At 39.4% G+C, this 18,760-nt stretch overlaps 2 protein-coding genes across 2 annotated transcripts in view; both read right to left on the reverse strand.

Annotated features, from left to right (window-relative positions):
- Window positions 1-18,615, reverse strand: part of DDX42 (DEAD-box helicase 42) — a 55,525-nt gene extending 36,910 nt beyond the window's left edge. The window contains exons 1-3 of the mRNA XM_081218654.1: window positions 18,466-18,615; window positions 8,215-8,448; window positions 6,105-6,255 (exon numbers count right to left, since the gene is read on the reverse strand). Coding sequence (XP_081074780.1) covers window positions 6,105-6,255; window positions 8,215-8,432 — 369 coding nt within the window. The 5' untranslated portion in view covers window positions 8,433-8,448; window positions 18,466-18,615. The remainder of the gene's footprint in view (window positions 1-6,104; window positions 6,256-8,214; window positions 8,449-18,465) is intronic.
- Window positions 4,976-5,760, reverse strand: LOC308607569 (HIG1 domain family member 1A, mitochondrial). Its single transcript, XM_081219593.1, has one exon. The coding sequence runs from the start codon at window positions 5,722-5,724 to the stop codon at window positions 5,443-5,445; it is 282 nt and encodes a 93-aa protein (XP_081075719.1). The 5' UTR covers window positions 5,725-5,760; the 3' UTR covers window positions 4,976-5,442.
- Window positions 18,616-18,760: the final 145 nt, after the last annotated feature.

The following is an 18,760-nucleotide window of genomic DNA, read 5'->3' on the forward strand; positions in this document are numbered from 1 at the left end:
GGGAATTCCCCAGTGGACCAGCAGTTAGGACTGTACACTTTCACTGCCGAGGGCATGGGTTCAATCCCTGGTCAGGGAACTAAGGTTCCACAAGCTGCGTGGCGTGGCCAAGAAAAAGAAAAGAAAAAAAACAAAAAAAAACCACGAAAAAACCCCAGATAAACAAAATAAGAAATTAAAGAGAAGAAATCACAACTGATACCACAGAAAAACAAAAAATCGTAAGAGAATACTATGAATAATTATATGGCAACAAATTCAACAACCTAGAAGAAATGGACAACTTTCTAGAAACATACAGGCTACCAAAACTGAATCAAGAAGAAATATATAACTTGACCAGACCAATCACTAGAAATGAAATAGAATCTGTAATCAAAAAACTCCCTACAAAGAGAAGTCCAGGACCAGGTGGCTTCACTGGGGAATTCTATCAAACATACAAAGAAGAACTTATACCGATCCTTCCCAAACTCTTCCAAAAGACTGAAGAGGCAGGAACACTCCCAAAGAGATTCTATGAAGAAACCGTCACCCTGATACCAAAACCAGACAAAGACACTACCAAAAAAGAAAATTATAGGCCAATATCTCTGATGAATATAGATGCAAAAATTCCCAAAAAAATATTAGCAAACCAAATCCAACAACACATAAAAAAAGACATATACCACGACGAAGTTGGATTCACCCCAGGGTCAAAAGGATGGTTCGACATACACAAACCAATCAATGTGATACACCACATCAACAAAAGAAATGACAAGATGCTCAGTCCCCTTCTGCCACTTGGAATCATATGTTGAAGAGAATAGAGCCACAAGATGGAGGAGCCCTGAATGTTGCTTGAAGGAGCACCACCCCCGGGTTAGAAACACCCATTTTGGCTCTTACATGAACAAGAAATAAACTTACGGTGTTGGAGAAAGAAAAACAAACAAAAACAAAAGAAAGGACAAAAACCACATGATCATCTCAACAGACGGATTTGATAAAATTCAACATCCACTGATGATAAAAACCCTTACAAAAATGGGTATAGAGGGAATATATCTCAACATAATAAAAGCTATTTATGACAAACCCACAGCCAATATAATACTCAATGGTGAAAAGATGAAAGCCTTCCCCCCAAAATCTGGAAAAAGACAAGGATGCCCACGCTCACCACTTCTCCTCAACATAGTATTGGAAGTCCTAGCCATTGCAATCAGACAAGAAAACAAAATAAAAGGTATTCAAATTGGTAGGGAAGAGGTAAAATTGTCATTATATGTAGGTGACATGATACTGTACATACAAAACTGAAAGACTCCACACAAAAACTACTAGAACTGATAAACGAATTAAGCAAGGTAGCAGGATACAAGATTAACATACAGAAAGTGGTTGTATTTCTTTACACCAACAAGGAAAAAACAAAGGGAATGTAAACAAACAATCCCTTTTAAAATTGCACCAGGGGTGGTCTAGTGGTTAGGATTCTGCGCTTTCACTGCTGTGACCTGGGTTCAATCCTCCCGGGTCAGGGAACTGAGATCCCGCAAGCTGTGCAGTGCAGCCAAAAAATATATATATATATATATATTTTTAAATAAATAAATAAAATAAAATTGCATCAAAAAAAATAACTTAGGAATAAACCTCACCAAGGAGGTGAAAGACTTACACGCTGAAAACTACAAAACATTAATAAAGGAAATTAAAGATAATTCAAAGAAATGGAAGGATTTCCCATGCTCTTGGACTGGAAGAATACATACTGTTAAAAATGGCAATACTACCCAAAGCAATCTACAGATTTAATGTGATCCCTGTCAAATTACCCATGACATTTTTCACAGAACTAAAATAATCCTAAAATTAATACAGAACCATAAAAGACTCAAAATTGCCAAAGCGATCCTGAGGAAAAAGAACAAAGCAGGAGGCATAACCCTCCCAGACTTCAGACAACACTACAAAGCTACAGTAATCAAAACAGTATGGTACTGGCACAAAAACAAACATACAAATCAATGGAACAGAATAGAGAACCCAGGAGAAAACTCCACATTACCTACCATCCATTAATCTTCAACAAAGGAGGCAAGAATATAAAATGGGAAAAAGACAGTCTCTTCAGCTAGTGGTGCTGGGAAAGTCAGACAGCTGCCTGTAAATCAATTAAGTTAGAACACACCATGCACAAAAATAAATTCAAAATGGCTTAAGGACTTAAACATAAGATACGACACCATAAAACTCCCAGAAAAGATCACAGGCAAAACATTCTGACATAAATGGTACCAATGTTTTCTTAGGTCAGTCTTTCAAGGCAATAGAAATAAAAACAAAAATAAACAAATGGGACCTAATCAAACTTACAAGCTTTTGCACAGCAAAAGAAACAATAAACAAAATGAAAAGACATCCTATGGACTGGGAGAAAATATTTGCAAGTGATGCGACTGACAAGCGCTTAATTTCCAAAATATACAAACAGCTCATACAACTCAACAACAAAAAAAACAAATAACCCAATCGAAAAATGGGCAGAAGACCTAAATAGACATTTCTCCAAAGAAGACATATAGATGGCCAACAGGCACACAAAAAGATGCTCGACATTTCTAATCATTAGAGAAATCCAAATCAAAACTACAATGAAGTATCACCTCACACCAGTCAGAATGGCCATCATTAAAAAGTCTAGAAATAATAAATGCTAGAGAGGGTATGGAGAAAAGGGAACCCTCTTACGCTGTTGGTGGGAATGTAAATCGTTGCAGCCACTAGGAAAAACTGTATGAAGTTTCCTCAGAAAACTAAAAATAGAGCTGCCATATGATCTAGCAATCCCACTCCTGGGCATATATCCAGATAAAACCGTAATTCAAAAGATATATGCACCCCTATGCTCATAGCAGCACTATTTACAATAGCCAAGACATGGAAACAACCTAAATGTCCATCAACAGATGAATGGATAAAAAAGATGTGGTGTGCGTGTGTGTGTGTACACACACACATACACACACACACACAATGGATTATTACTCGGCCATGAAAAAGAATGAAATAATGCCATTTGTAGCAACATGGATGGATCTAGAGATGATCATACTAAGTGAACTAAGTCAGAAAGAGAAAGACAAATACAATATGATATCACATATATGGAAATCTACTGATAAATTATGACACAAATCAACGTATGTACGAAACGAAAATAGACTCACAGATATAGAGAACAGACTTGTGGTTGTCAAGGGGGAGGGGAGGAAAGGAGGGAAGGAATAGGAGTTTGGGATTAGCAGAGATAAACTATATATATTATATATAGGATGGATAAACAACAAGCTCATACTGTATCGCAGAGGGAACTATATTCAATATTCTATGACAAACCATAATGGAAAAGAAAAAAGAATACATATATGTATAACTGAGTCACTTTGCTGTACAGAAGAAATTAACACAACATTGTAAATCAACTATACTTCAATAAAATTTTTAAAAAAAAGAAAAGAAGAGGGGTAAATTAAAGGAAGAAATTAAAGCCAACGTGGGAATTCTCTGCCAGTCCAGTGGTTAGGACTCTGCACTTTCACTGCTGAAGGTCGGGGCTCGATACCCCTGGTCAGGGAACTAAAATCCTGCAAGCTGAGTGGCGTGGCCAAGGGAAAAAAAAAAAAAAAAGCCAATGTGATTGTGTGAATTTTGGTGCCATTAAGAGAAGTAAGATGAAATACCTGGTTGAGGAGGAAAAGATGATGAATTGGGTTTAAGGTGCCATTTTTACACCCATGTAAAAATGGTCAATATGCTTCTAGAAAAGCAGAGCTGAAACCAAAGAGAGACTGTGGGACTAAAGATATTAATTATTCACACAGAAGTTACGTTTTAGAAGAGGATGAGGTCACTAAGGAATGTATAAAGAGTGAAAATAGCAAATCAATATAGCGAACTGTAGGAGAATCATATTTGAGAAATGAAGAGAATCACAGAATGACAGATAACAGATGGCTATGTAAGAATTTTTTTGATACAATGATATGGTAGTTATGTTTTTTAAGAGTTATAGAAATACAGAAATACTGATGAATGAAATGATATGTCTGAGATTTACTTTAAAATAATCTGAAAGAGGGGTGGGAGTTGTTAGATAACAAAAGATTGGCCAAGTTGTTAACTGATAAAGCAGGGTGAAGGGTACATGGGGGCTCATTTTACTACTCTACTTTTGTATGTGTTTGAACTTTTTCATAATAAATAGCAAATAAACAGAAAGTCAGGGAGATGGGAAAGAACAAAATACAAAATCACAAAAGCCTAGTGAGAAGAGTTTTAGGAAGGAAGAGGTCACAAGTTTCAATTTCCACAGCAAGGTCATGAATGTTGATGATAATGTTGATAATAAGAAATAAACATTAAAAGTACAGAATACAGAATTTGTAATTTTAGCAAGTTCCTTAAATTTAATTACCTTACATATTTTTTTTTGATGTGTTCACTTACTTTAATAACACTACATTTACCATGTTATCACCATGGAATGTAAATTCAGGTTAGACGAGAGAATTTCACAAGTACAACAAAGCATTCTGTAGTATACCAAAGTTTGTATAGTGTCTGACCAAACCAGCTTGCTCATAAATCACTTCCATTACAGGCAATTTATTTAGTTTAACATTTATGATTCTTTCAGAGAAAATAAACAGACTGCACACATTTAAAAAGTATTTTTCATTTACCTTTGCATTAGCACTTAAAATACACATTTCTATTTCAAAATGCCATTTAAAAATTATTCTAATATAACAGCAGCAAACTATAATTCTGCAATTACAAAACAGCTAAACGGGGATCTACAGTTAAGTTATTCTCATGTTTACAACTATGATTCTGAAACAGATACTACTTCAAAGCAGCTGTTACCAGCTCTTTAGGTTTGGTTTAAAAACACACACACATAGTTGCTGGGAGGTTTATAATTATTCCGTGCAGTGTTCTGAAAGGGTCCTTCAGGAGCCAACCAGACCTTAAAAACAGTACTCAGTCCACAAGGCAGTCAGAAAGAGTTAAATTAACTGGGGTAAATAGGATTCCTACATTACATCAAAAGCATATGATATTCTGCAACAACTGGGAGCATTTTCAGGTTTGGCATGTTGTCCTCTTTACAAGTAATTTTATCAGAAGAGTTTAAGAAGGTGGACACTGTACCACTATCAAATGCATTTAAAAGTGACATGTTTTTCTGCTAATCTGACTCCCCTGAATGACCTAGCGAGTGAACTAGTCACTAGGCAAATCAAGCCTACAAGAAAGGAAGCCAATATTCAAATTACTATGTTATTGTCCGACCCACAGAATTTATTTTTAACATAAACATATAACCTCAATATGAGATGTCTAAGTAAAGCAAGCACCACCAAGACCAAGACAGCTTCTCCTCTTCTAAGGTTTAGGTTTTGCCCAGAATTCTTGATACATGGAATAGCCCATACCAAGAGTCATTGCTCCCACAACAAAGCCTTGGGCTGCCACGCGCATGTGGATCAGGTGAACAGACATTTTAGTATTGCCCCTGCTCTTCAATTTATATAATCCATATGCAACGATTGCTGCAAAACCTGCCACTCCAATGGGGACAAATGGTGCCTCTCTAGCTTTTCGGATAAGTTTAGATCCCTGATCTTCATCATATGAAGAAAGAGAAACATCTGTGTCACTTGACATAGTGACTGAAGAATAGACAACTGCACGACGTCGCAGGCTCCTACCGGCTTCTACCTTACATATTTTTAATAAATGCTAGATTGAATGAGATAACATTCATTCAAGAATATACCAAGCATTATTAAAACAAAACACACACAACAAACACATAAATCTTGAGCTACTATGTTCAAGGGTTACAGTTCAAATTCCTAGGCACGAATCATCTCTGAAAATGCTACAGGGCCAGTGGAAGCATATTTAAGAAACTATAGAATACAAAAGCAAAATTCTCCCAATAAAGGGCCAAGAAACAAACTCTGACTGAGGACTAAAGCACTAGGTTAATCTGATCTATTTCTAATCACTGAAAATGTTAACATAACAGAGTTGATACTTGCCTCCACTTCAGCCATGAATGCCTCTAAGGGATCATCATCGCTGTCAGAATCTACTGGCTTGGAATGGAATTGCTGGCGGGTAGGTGAGTTTTCAGCAGGAATGTAAGGTAAATCAACATTGCTAGAATCTTCTTCCTCATCTTCAAAATATCTGAAAATTAAGATGCATGATTGATAGAGTGAATGTTTAATTTGGGGTCAGGTGAATCTTTCATTTAACACAAATTTTTATTAAAGTATATGTCACAATTAAGAGATTTTGGTCCTTTGGCTTAGGACCTAATTATTAAATTATCACTTAATACATACCAAATTCTAATACTGCAAAAAAAAAAAAATCACAGCAGATTCTCCATTTCAATAGTGTCTGTTAAAAATCACATTTCCAGTTCTCTCAAAAGGAGTAAGTTTTCAGTACAAATTTAGTATATCATTGTTGAATAGATAGAGCAAATATTAAAGTGTATGCCATGGAAAAAATTACTTTGTATGAAATATTATAAAGCTAGTTTACTCTTCATAATCCTTAAAAATTTTTTTGAGATATATTCATAAGGCTAGAGACTTTCTTCAGAAGTTCTGGGCTGTTTTCTGAGAACCAACAGAAAACTTCTAAAATTAAAAATAAATGTTCAGGAATATAGCCAATATTTTATAATAACTATAAATGGAGTGTAACCTTTAAAATTTGTGCATCACTATGTCGTACACTTGAAACTTATATAACATTGTACATCAACTAGACTTAAAAAAAAAAAGTAAAAAAAAAAAATGTTCAATCCAAAATCCTCATCATACTATGTATTCAGAAAAGAATTTCAACATCTGGAAAAAGTATCACTTTCCCTCTAACAAATAACCCAGAAAAGAGTATCTATATAGCTATCAACTAAAACAAAACAAAAACATTGTTTAGATCTTACCTCAGAATTAAATGAAACAGTAATACAACCAACTATTAGTTAAAAGAAATCACAACTACAGCCTAAAATTTTATAGCCTTTCAAGTCTTCATTTTAAAAGCTCTAACCACTGTTATGTGCTACACACACACATAAATGCATATGCATTTATACAGTAGTTTCATTTAATGTATCATTTAAAAGTACCTCTGAGCTGGTAAACTGTTCTCTAGAATAATGATCATTTACTTTGCTGAATCTTAAACACTCACTTCTGTATTTAATTGCTAAATAACATACCAACTTTTTTAAATGCTGCTGTGTACTTTAAAAACTCTGATCTTGAGGGTTTTTTTAACTAAAAAAAAAACATCAAGCAGTGTCACAACCAGGTTGGAAATTATAGCAATACAAGATTTCTTCAGACTTGGCAAAGAGAGAAGTTATAATCTATAAGGAATTAGAGCTCAAACTTTCAAACCCCAGCTGTTTAACAATCACCTTCTTAGACATCAAGTTAAAAAAGGTAACCGGTAAATATGTTTCCTGAGAACTGTGGGCAAAAATCTGAGATTTTCCTACCACTATAAGATATTAAACCTAACAGTTTTAAGGACTTGGGTGTTGAGCCAAACGATGCCTCTGCCAGTTCTGACAACTGCCTGTGTTTCCAAAACAACTTGTATGGTGTAAACCAAAAACTTCAGGGCTTCCCTGGTGGCGCAGTGGTTGAGAGTCCGCCTGCCGATGCAGGGGACACGGGTTCGTGCCCCAGTCCAGGAAGATCCCACATGCTGCGGAGCGGCTGGGCCCGTGAGCCATGGCCGCTGAGCCTGTGCTCCGAAATGGGAGAGGCCACAACAGTGAGAGGCCCACGTCCGCAAAACAAACAAACAAACAAACAAAATTTCAGTAAAGACCATCAAAGGCCACGTGAATTATTTAAAACTCTTCAGCCACAGTTAGGTTTAAATGGCCTCAAATCCTTTTTGGACAAGCAAAAGTGAAGGATCAGAAAAGTATACTCCTTATGAATGAGTAAACTTAACAATTTAACTTGTTAGGAACAATGCAATCCAGTGAGATAACCACTTTAACAAGTCATATTATTATCTGAGAAACAAATGGTTTCTTTGCTTCAATTTCTGTTGATGGAATGAATACCTCAAAGCCTAACCTTTGTTAAGTTACCAGGTATTACCACTTACGCGTTTTCCTCATCAAAGTTGGCCCGTTTAGAACCAATTTTGTAGAAGGAAGGGAGCTGTGGTGGAGCCGACTTTCCAAATCCAGAAGAGCTGGTTGCCCCAAAGGCACTATGGGACTGCTGTGGGAGTTTTGGTTCCTCCTTCTTTCCCGCACTAATAGCGAAACCTCCAAAGCCAAATCCCCTCTTAGTGCCAGGGCCACCTTTATTCCAGTTCATGGTGTCAATGACTGATCTGTTAGGAACAAGAGACACTTACATAAATTTAACTTTATAAACAGCCCACTGATTTTTATGTCAGTTCCAACCTTTGCCTACAATTTTATTTTAAACCTTTGCCTCTCAATTAAAATTTTAACTTCAGTACAGCACAGATTGGCACAACACTATAAATCAAGCATATTTCAAGTAAAAAAATTTAACTCTGTACTTCACATATGCAATATGCTAACCTCAATGAAACAGTCACATTTTCTGAAACACTGAATTGTTATTTCTTTTGCTGAGATCTCAATCTGAACACGAATGCAGTATTTAATACATACCCTTCAGAAGGATCTGAATGCTCGTTTAACATCTTATTCAGTTTGCCTGTTGTTAAGGATTACAAAGAAATTTCCTAAGCACCGATCAAACAGGTTTAAAAACATCTTATCTCTTATAAGTCTTGGTTCCAAAAAACCTTTTTTTAATGACACAAGTTACCTACGTTTTACAGAATAGCAGAAAACTCAGAACGCGAAAAGGAACAAAATAAAATTACCTGAAATTCCTCTCCCAGATATGCAATTTCATTGATATCTTTTGCTTTTTTTCTATGCATATGTGTATACACAAACACACCCCATTTAAAATCAAAACTGAAACCATACTGTACAAATTGTTTTAGTTACTGATTTCTTCACAGTATGATATACATGAACATCTTTAAATGTCAATAAATACATTTCTCCACTTCTGTTTTTTTTAAGTTGTGAAACATATCATATATCTTTGTGCATACTCTTATTTCCTTAGGATCAATTTTTTTTAATGCAATTGCTTAGCAAAGGGGAATGTGCATTCTAAGTTTTACATTTACAGAAAAGTGTCCATTATACACTGAGTAATATGAGAAGGGCATAAAACAAGGTGGGTGGTATGATTCAATGTAATTCAATGTAAAAGCATGTCTTACATGTACAGATAGCTGGAGGGCTGCTTATCAACATGTTAATAGCAGTTATTTGATTTTTACTTTTTTCTTTGTATTACAGTTTACCATTAATAAGAAAAGTTTAAATGTTTATAATAGACTCTGAAGCCAATGTGAACAGAGTTCCAAAAACTGCTTTTTACAATGGCATCGTTAAGGGGACCAGGAACAGCAACGACACGCTCTACTTTTCTGGTTCTATGCCCCTCCCCCATATATAACCTACAGGTTTTGTTTTAACTGCTATTATACAGCACTTAGTTCAGTCTGTTTAGTATTAAATTTGATTTATGCCATGTCAACCTCTGCTCTTAGTTCCAGGTAGGGACTGTCTTTACCCATTTTGGACTTTGCATAAAAGTTATTCATGGCTAGAATAAGCACTTTATAAGTAATAGTTTACTTACACTTAATTTAGACCATCTCCTGCCTTCTTCAGGAATCCCTTAAGGGGAATCAACATAATTCTAGTGAGATGAAATTTAGTAAGAGTATTTACAAGCCAGAAAATTTTAGCATCTGATAGTATTATTTAACCAATCTGTGAGCCTGGCTTTCCAAGAGCTGTTCCTAAGCAACAAAAACGACGGATTCTGAATTTTAACCTTTTTCCTAGTGTATATAATGCATAATAAGAGGCTAGTAATAAATAAGCCATTGAAATCAGAAGGTAGGCAAAGATAGGATGGAAAAAAAACACCCTTGGTAGATTTTAAGAATTACATTAACAGGGACTTCCCTGGTGGCGCAGTGGTTAAGAATCCACCTGCCAATGCAGGGGACACGGGTTCGAGCCCTAGGGCCAGGAAGATCCCACATGCCACGGAGCAACTAAGCCTGTGAGCCACAACTACTGAGCCTGCGCTCTAGAGCCCACTCGCCACAACTACTGAAGCCCACGCGCCACAACTACTGAAGCCCGTGTGCCTAGAGCCCATGCTCCACAACAAAGAGAAGCCACTGCAATGAGAAGCCCACACACTGCAGCGAAGAGTAGCCCCTGCTCGACGCAACTAGAAAAAGCCCGTGTGCAGCAACGAAGACCCAACGCAGCCAAAAATAAATTTAAAAAAATAAATTTATTTTTTAAAAAAGAATTACATTAACAATTTCCTAGCAGAAATACTTTCAATGATTTATCAAAAGCTTGCTGAGGAAAGTCAGGCAATGCATTGGGTGCTGGGCATTTATAGATGAAAGATACAGTCCCATTCTCAAGGAGTTCACAGTGTAGTTTTAGCCAGCTTAAAAAAAACAAAACAAAACATAATGTGTTCTAGTAGAGGTACTACACAAAGTGCATTTATTGATGGCCCAGGAGGAGGGTACCCAACCTATGATGAATTGGGGACAAGGCACAGTTTTTCTGGAGATGACACTGGCGTTAACTTTTTAAATCTGAAGAGGCATTAGATCAGGGAAGAAGTGTCAGGAGAGGGAATTTTAGATAGAAGGCACTGTTAAGTGCTACCACAGAGAACTGGAAATACTGCAGTGCAGCTAGAGTTCTGTAGGACATTTGGGAAAGTTGCAGGGCACGTGTTCAGAAAGACAAGCAGGGCCCAGGTGAACAGTTTAGTATACTACGCTAAGAACACACCATACAAAACTATAGTCTGCCAGTTATAATTTTAAGCTAAAAAAGGGACATGTTTCAGATCAGTATTTTAGAATGATTACATGAGGGACAGCAGGAAAAAAAGTTGGACACAAGGAAAGCAGTTAGGACATTATTATAAAAACACAAAGTGACAAGGTACTGAACAACTAAGGAAGTGGCTATAAGGAAGGAGAAGGGGGGGGTTGTAGATCTGAGTTGTTTACTTAGGTATCTACGAGGAAGAATCAACTGGGGTAACCAAATCAGACATGGGAGCTGAGGAGGAAGGGAGAGTCTAGAATAACTCTGGAAGTTTCTGGCTTTTACAGATTGGGTGAATGGTGGTGCCATTAATAGAGATGGAAACCTAGAAAAGCCAGGCATGGAGAAGCAGGCATAAAGTGAGATCACTTCAGTACCTATGGGAGAGCTAAGGACAGCTGGCAAGTAAGGTCTGTCTGCAGAGAGAGATCTGTGATGGGGCTATAGATTTGATATGAGACATCTGCATCTGAGGTTACTGATGTAGATAAGCTAGCAGAGAGAGGGCCAGAGAGTGAGAAAAGGGGTGAGACAATCATAGTGTATGTCAATATTTAGGAATGGGCAGGGGAAGAGACACTCACGTGGAAACTTGAGGAGGAACAAAGAGGAAGGGAGGATAGCAGAGAAAGTGACACAGATGGTGAGGCAAGTTTTACAGGCAGAAAGAAATGTCCAATGTTAAAAACTAAAAAGAAGACAGGTGAGATAAGAACTAAAAAGCCTCCGTTGAAGCGGTGGGGCAGGGTTAAGGAATGACTGGTAAGTGGTAGAGGATGAAGACTAGGCCACAAGGAGTGCAGATTACTTCCTAGGCTGTTTACCAATGACAGGAAGGAGAGCATGAGGTGTTAACTAGAGGAATTTCGTTTAAGGAAGAAACGTAAGCATGTTTATATGCTAAAAAGGAAAAGCCAACAAAAAGAAAAACTAAAGATTTAGGATGACAGAAAAAATCATAGGAACAAGGTGTTGCAGAGACCTGAAGAGACAAGATCAAAACCTTTAATAAGGAGTAAGTAACTCTTCCCCCTAGACTGAGGATAGAAGAAAAGGATGGGCATAAATTAATCCTACTAAATAATAAAGGGTTCAAATTACAAAAGAAATAAATCAAATACTTCGTTTTAAAAATTCAACTTCTGCCACAAACAGGCAAGCAGTGTGACTTTAGGTGGTGGGTGAGAGTTGCTTAATGGTTTAGAGACATAAGACACAAAATATGTGTTTAGAATATGTGTAAAGAAATATGCGTTTCTTTAACTCTTCGGAGATTTCGGTCAGCCAAAAGACTGAGAACACTTAAGTGCCCCCAAGCCTTACACTAGTGTGAGCCAGGTCACACTGCCCATGTCCCCTAGTTAATTGCCTCTAGCAAGGCCAAGCAACTGTGCTATCTATACCCCACTGACTAGAACACTTAAGTGCCCCCAAGCCTTACACTAGTGTGAGCTAGGTCACACTGCCCATGTTCCCTAGTTAATTGCCTCTAACAAGGCCAAACAACTGTGCTATCTATACCCCACTGACTAGAATGTCAGCTCCACGAGGGCAGGGACTTTGCCTGTTTTGTCCAACATAGTATCCTGAGTGCCTAGTGTATATAGTACTCTAAAAATTTTATGTTGAATGAATAACTATCATGCATTCAGGCTCTTCAAAATTCATTCCAGTATTTGTGAAAAGCATCATCTCCCGTTATTACAAACCTTGCTATCTACCAACCAGTCGTCCTGATTAAATCTAAGCCAGATCTTCCTCAGTGCACCACTAATTCTTACTTTCTTGACTACAGTTTTTCCTACTATTAGTCCATGTATATATATGGCTACAGATCCTTGCCAAACAGAGGTTTGAGGGGCTGTAGCTGATGTAAGAAGCACAAGATGGCCAACCTAATCTCTATTTGGTTTTATGATGTCCAAAGAAAAAGAAAAAATGAGCCCTCCTCTGCTTAAGCTATTGAGGCTGTGTAAAATTAATTTTCAATCTCTAAGCAAACATTGTTTGGAGGGAAGACATCCATTAAACAGTTAATAAGAAAGGCAAAACATAGTGAGGATATTAAAAAATTAACTGTAGTCCTTCTCCACACACACACACACACACACACACACACACACACACACACACACACACACACACACACCCCACACACACCCCCAGCCTTCTCCCATATGCCTGGTACATCCGTCCCACAAGCTGGCAAATTCATATCAAATAGCTCTGAAACTTCACCTCTGCCTCCATAAACACTTCTCAAATTGATGACAGAAAAGGTGAAAAATCACCACATGGCTTCCGACACCCAGGTAAAGCTCACAGACTTCATTAAAAACAACAACCAGCAACAAAACCCAATTTTAAAAATGGGCGAAGGACTTGACTAGACATTTCTCCAAAGATATACAAATGGCCAATAAGTATATGAAAAGATGCTCAACATCACTAATCATTTGGGAAATGCAAATCAAAACTGTATCACCTCATACTCATTAGGATAGCTACTATAAAAAAGGGGGGGGGGCTTCCCTGGTGGCACAGTGGTTGAGAGCCCGCCTGCCGATACAGGGGACACGAGTTCGTGCCCGGGTCTGGGAAGATCCCACATGCCGCGGAGAGGCTGGGCCCGTGAGCCATGGCCGCTGAGCCTGTGCGTCCGGAGCCTGTGCTCCGCAACGGGAGAGGCCACAACAGTGAGAGGCCCGTGTACCGCAAAAAAAAAAAAAAAAAAAAAAAGGGCTTCCCTGGTGGCGCAGTGGTTAAGAACCCACCTGCCAATGCAGGGCACACGGGCTTAAGCCCTGGTCCGGGAAGATCCTGCATGCCTCAGAGCAACCAAGCCCATGCGCCACAACTACTGAGCCTGCGCTCTAGAGCCCGTGAGCCACAACTACTGAGCCCGTGCACCACAATTACTGAAGCCCACATGCCGCCTAGAGCTTGTGCTCTGCAACAAAGAGAAGCCACCGCAATGAGAAGCCTGCGCACCGCAACGAAGCGTAGCCCCCGCTCGCCACAACTAGAGAAAGCCCGCGTGCAGCAAAGAAGACCCAACGCAGCCATAAATAAATAAGTAAAAATAAAAAATAAAAAAAAAGAAACCTACACAACAGAAAATAACAAGTCTTGGCAAGGATGTGGAGAAACCAGAACCCTTGCACGTTGCTGGTAGGAATGTAAAATGGTTCAGCTGCTGTGGAAAACAGTACAGTGGCTCCTCAAAAAATTAACCACGGAACTACCATATGATACAGCATTTCCTCTTATGAGTACAGACCCAAAAGAACTGAAAGCAGGAACAGACATTGTACACCCATGTTCATAGTGGCATTATTCACCACAGCCAAAACGTGGAAGCAACCCAAGTGTCCACAGATGGATGGGTAAACTAAATGTGGTGAGATAAATATATAGCAATAGTATTCAGCCTTGAAAAGGGAGACAATTCTGACACATGCTACAACATGAATGAGCCTTGAGGATATCATGTTAAGGAAATAAGCCAGTCACAAAAGGACAGATACTGTATGATTCCACTTATATGAGGTACCTAGAGTAGCAAATTCAGAGACAGAAAGTAGAAGGGTGGTTGCCAGGGATTGGGGGATGGGGGGATGGGGAGTTACTGCTTAATGGGGAGACGGCTTCAGTTTTACAAGATGAAAAGTGTTCTGTGGACACTATGACGGTGATGGTAGCAAAACGATGTGGATGTACTTAATGCCCCTGAACTGCCCACTTAAAAATGGTTAAGTTTACGTGTATTTTACCAGTTAAAAAAAACCTTGAAAATCAAAGAATCAGAATTCCACTTGCACATGTATTTTTAGATTGTTATTTTATCCAGTTTACGAGGGAGAATGATGCTGTCTAGACCTCAGTTTCTACTCTGAAATGCAAACATACTTGTGAAATTTCAGTTACATTTTTTCTCTTTAAAAAATAGTACTTTTAAAAATAAAACATGCAATCTGAAAAGAATTAGCTGTATAATAGAACCATAAAAAAATGTATAAGCATTTGCTTTAAAGAGAACAACCTGAGTTGGGTCTTAGAAATAACAAACACTGTTTTATATAGATCAATAACCACTTTTTGCTATGTGCCCAGTACTGAGGGATAACACCTCTCCTTTCCCACAATCTATAAAAGGCGACTCTATGTGGTAAAGTATTACATGAAGTCTAATGGGTCAGAAATAAATAGTGAAAAGAGAAAATGAATTGCCATCTTTTTTCGGCAGGTGTTTGTTAATACAGTGGAACTAGGGGAAGTCACGCTCAAGGGAGATGAGCACTGAGATGCTCTGCAAAACCTTCTCCCAGGCATCTCCAGACCCTGGCCCCAAACCTCCCGGCCGTACGTTTCTGACCCTGTCATTCCCTTCCATTCAACAGCTCTCCACAGTTACTCAATCAGGCTGGAATGAGGCTCTCCACTGTGGCAAGAACTACTTTACATGCACTTTGGTGAATGCTCTTCCCTCTACCTGTATTCCCTCCCCACTAAATCTCTCAGTATACCTACCATAGTCCTATCCTTCAAAGCCTATCTCAAATACCAACTCGTAGAACTATGACATGAAGATGATTCCCCAAGAGAGGTGGTATCTCCTTCCTCAGACTCTCTTTCTAGTCTTAAAACATCCAACATCTATTCATAACTATTTGTGTTCTTGTTTCTCTCTCCAACTCCATGTTACAAGTTCTATGGCTAAAATAGCAGGCTTATTCACTTTCTCTTTTGTTTTCCAGAGAATACACTCATTATTCAAGTTTATTCAATATAGGAGACCCAAGGCGATTTACAACTTGGCTAAAGAGAAAAATTAAAGATAGCTAAAATACCTGCTTGGTACTGTTTTAGGTGCTAAAATGTTGTGATTTAGCAGAAAATCATAACAGCATAGTAAAGTAGTACAGACTATGGAGCCAAGCTGACTATGTTCAAACACTGGCTTTGCCACTAACTTGACGTGAACCTCATGGAAGTTACTCAGATTCTTTGGCCTTAGTTTCTTCATCTGTAAGATGGTGAGACTATCACCTACTTCACAAGGTTGGTGTGAAAAACTGAATTCATACACAGAAATACACTTAGAACAAAGCTTGCCAAATAGTGCACAATATGTATTAGCTGTCATGTTTATCATCATTATTTTTTCTCCAAAAATCAATCTCTCCATTGGTAAATGGAGAATATCAAGCTAGACTTCTCAGGTTTCTTTCAACTCAGGGATTCCATACATCAGTGCCACACGACACTGAAGATGTCAGAGATCACTACGAGCTGACAAATGGGGACAGGCTTCAAAAGAGAGCCAGAACCCAGAAAATGGGGTTTTTATACAGAAAGATGTAAGCTGAGTAGAGAAGTGTGAAGGAAGAAGACATTCTAGGGAGGAAAGCTAGAAATAGCAGTCTAGGAAGTTAGAATAAGTTGAAACATAAGGAAGATAATTTGGCGAGAGTTTATGTTTTGGACAATCAAATACGATATGATCTAAATGACTTTAACAATAGTGGACTAAAAACAACTGATTATAAAACTACATTATCACTTGTGTTTTGGGAGAAGAAAGATTTCTAGTGACAGCTGATCACCATCCACTCTAAGAATCTGCCTTGAGAACAACTCACACACTATAAATCTGTCGGTTCTTTAACAAGAATCTGTTCAAAACCCAAGAATTTCAACACATTCTTCTAAAGCCAAATACAAGTAAATGCTGGATTACACTTACTTTAAAAGCATCTCTCTTCTCTCTGCTGGCTTAAAGAAACTAAGAGCTGATTACGTAAAGATTTGATAAAACTAAAATATAAAGAACTGTACTCTTCCACAAATTACACTACATTATTGCAATGTAAGTCAGTTCTTATCATTTCTCTGCTCAAAACCCTCAGACAGTTCCCATCTCAGGCAGAAGAGAAATGAAATCTTCACAACAGCCTAAAAGGTCCTGGTTGTTCTGTGCTTCCCCCCCACCTGCACCCCCGTCCCCCCCAGTTCTTCCCTAACCTTACCTCCTACCATTCCCTCCTTTGCTTGCAGTGTTCCCAGCATGCTGGTCTTCTAACTGTTCCTCTAACAGGCCAGCATTGTCCTCTGCAAGGTCTTTATACTTGCTGTTCCCTCTGCCTGGAATGATCATTCCTCCAGAAACTAGCTGGGGTCACTCCCTCACCTCCTTCTAGTTGCTTCAATATCAGCTTGTATGTAAATACTTCCCTGACCATGCTATTTCAAAATGCAACACCTCCCCTTCCCCCTTTGCAGCTTTATTTTTTTTACCTAAGGCATTAATTATCTTCTAACATACGGTATAATTTATATATGTGTTTTCTGTCTCTCTTTCCCTCACTAGAAAGTAAGTTTCATGAAGGCCGGGGTCACACACCTAGAACAGTGGTAGGGAACAGGCACACAGAAGGTATCAACAAAAATATTTCTTGAGTGAATGAATTGCAGATTAGGTCATATAATGCCCCTTCTGGGTATAGGAAAATACAACATGCATTTTTTTCCTCCACCGCTTAAAGTCTAAAAATTAATTTTGGTATGAAAGACTTATTGCCCACCTTCCAATGGGCTTGGCTCTGGAAAGTTAAAGTGAATTAAAGCAGAATCTCTGCTCTTTAGGAGTTCGGGGGTGTGGATACAGGGGACAATAGATATACAAAGATCATTTTCAAAAAGCAGTATGTATGGGAAGCCAGAGGAATGTGAATGACTGACCAAAGGAGTGAGGGGCAAAGCTTCCACTAAGCTGATGAGGAAGCTATGATCCCCCCAAACTCTCGACTAGTACGACTGTTCTTCCTTATATTATTGGTGCGGATGCTTGCAACTCCATATAAATTATTTACCCACATCAGATAGGCTCCTAAGTAGGCCGCAAAAAAGTTTGTGTGACGACGGTGATGCTAATCACGGATGTACTCAAAGCTACACCAAGATTACCGACCATGTCTTTTACTGTCCTCAGATTTGGCAACTTTTCCCTATCAGGTCCCCCGAGTTGGAGACTAGCATCTGCTAACTGCTGCTGGCTTGGGTCAGAATCCTCCCCGCGGTATCCCTTACCCGGAGCCCAGCACCCTGCAAATCCCTTCCCTTGCAGGGCGGGCGGCCGGGAGAGCGCCGCCTCCGGAACGCCGCCAACTGGGCCTCGTTAAGAGCTGCGGGAGAAGCGGGAGCCGTGGGAGGACGACGAGGCTCGGAAGGGCCCCTCGAGGCTTCAGTCACGCACTCCTACTCCTCTCCAGCCCCCTGCGCCTCGGCTTCCCCGAGGCTCCGCCGACTCTTTGTTAAGAGAGGCCGCGGTTCCCTGGCCCTCGCTAGGCCCCGCAGTTGCCTTGCGGTGCCCCCAAGGGGTTACGGCCCCGCGTCCAGACCCACCTCGCACAAACCTGCTGCTGCGGCTGCAGAGGCAGCTACTGCTACCGCCGACGCGGAGAGAATCCCACGGCCCGAAGTACAAGCCGTCCAGACCCCGTCCCGCCGCGCTCCTCCCTCTCCGCCCCCTTCTTCGCCGCCGCTGCCTCCGCCGCCTGTCGCCCCGTAGCTGCCGGGGGGGGAAGGGGAACAAAACCGGACATGCGCAGTGCAGAGCGCGGGCCGAAGGGCGGAGCCTGATCTACGGCTCCCGGAAGGCGTCGCGGGCTCCTGGCCCTAAAGTCCAGACTACCTCCCAGACACCTTAGA

Source organism: Mesoplodon bidens, assembly GCF_964165515.1.
Source record: "Mesoplodon bidens genome assembly, chromosome: 19".
Classification (NCBI taxonomy): Eukaryota; Metazoa; Chordata; class Mammalia; order Artiodactyla; family Ziphiidae; genus Mesoplodon; species Mesoplodon bidens.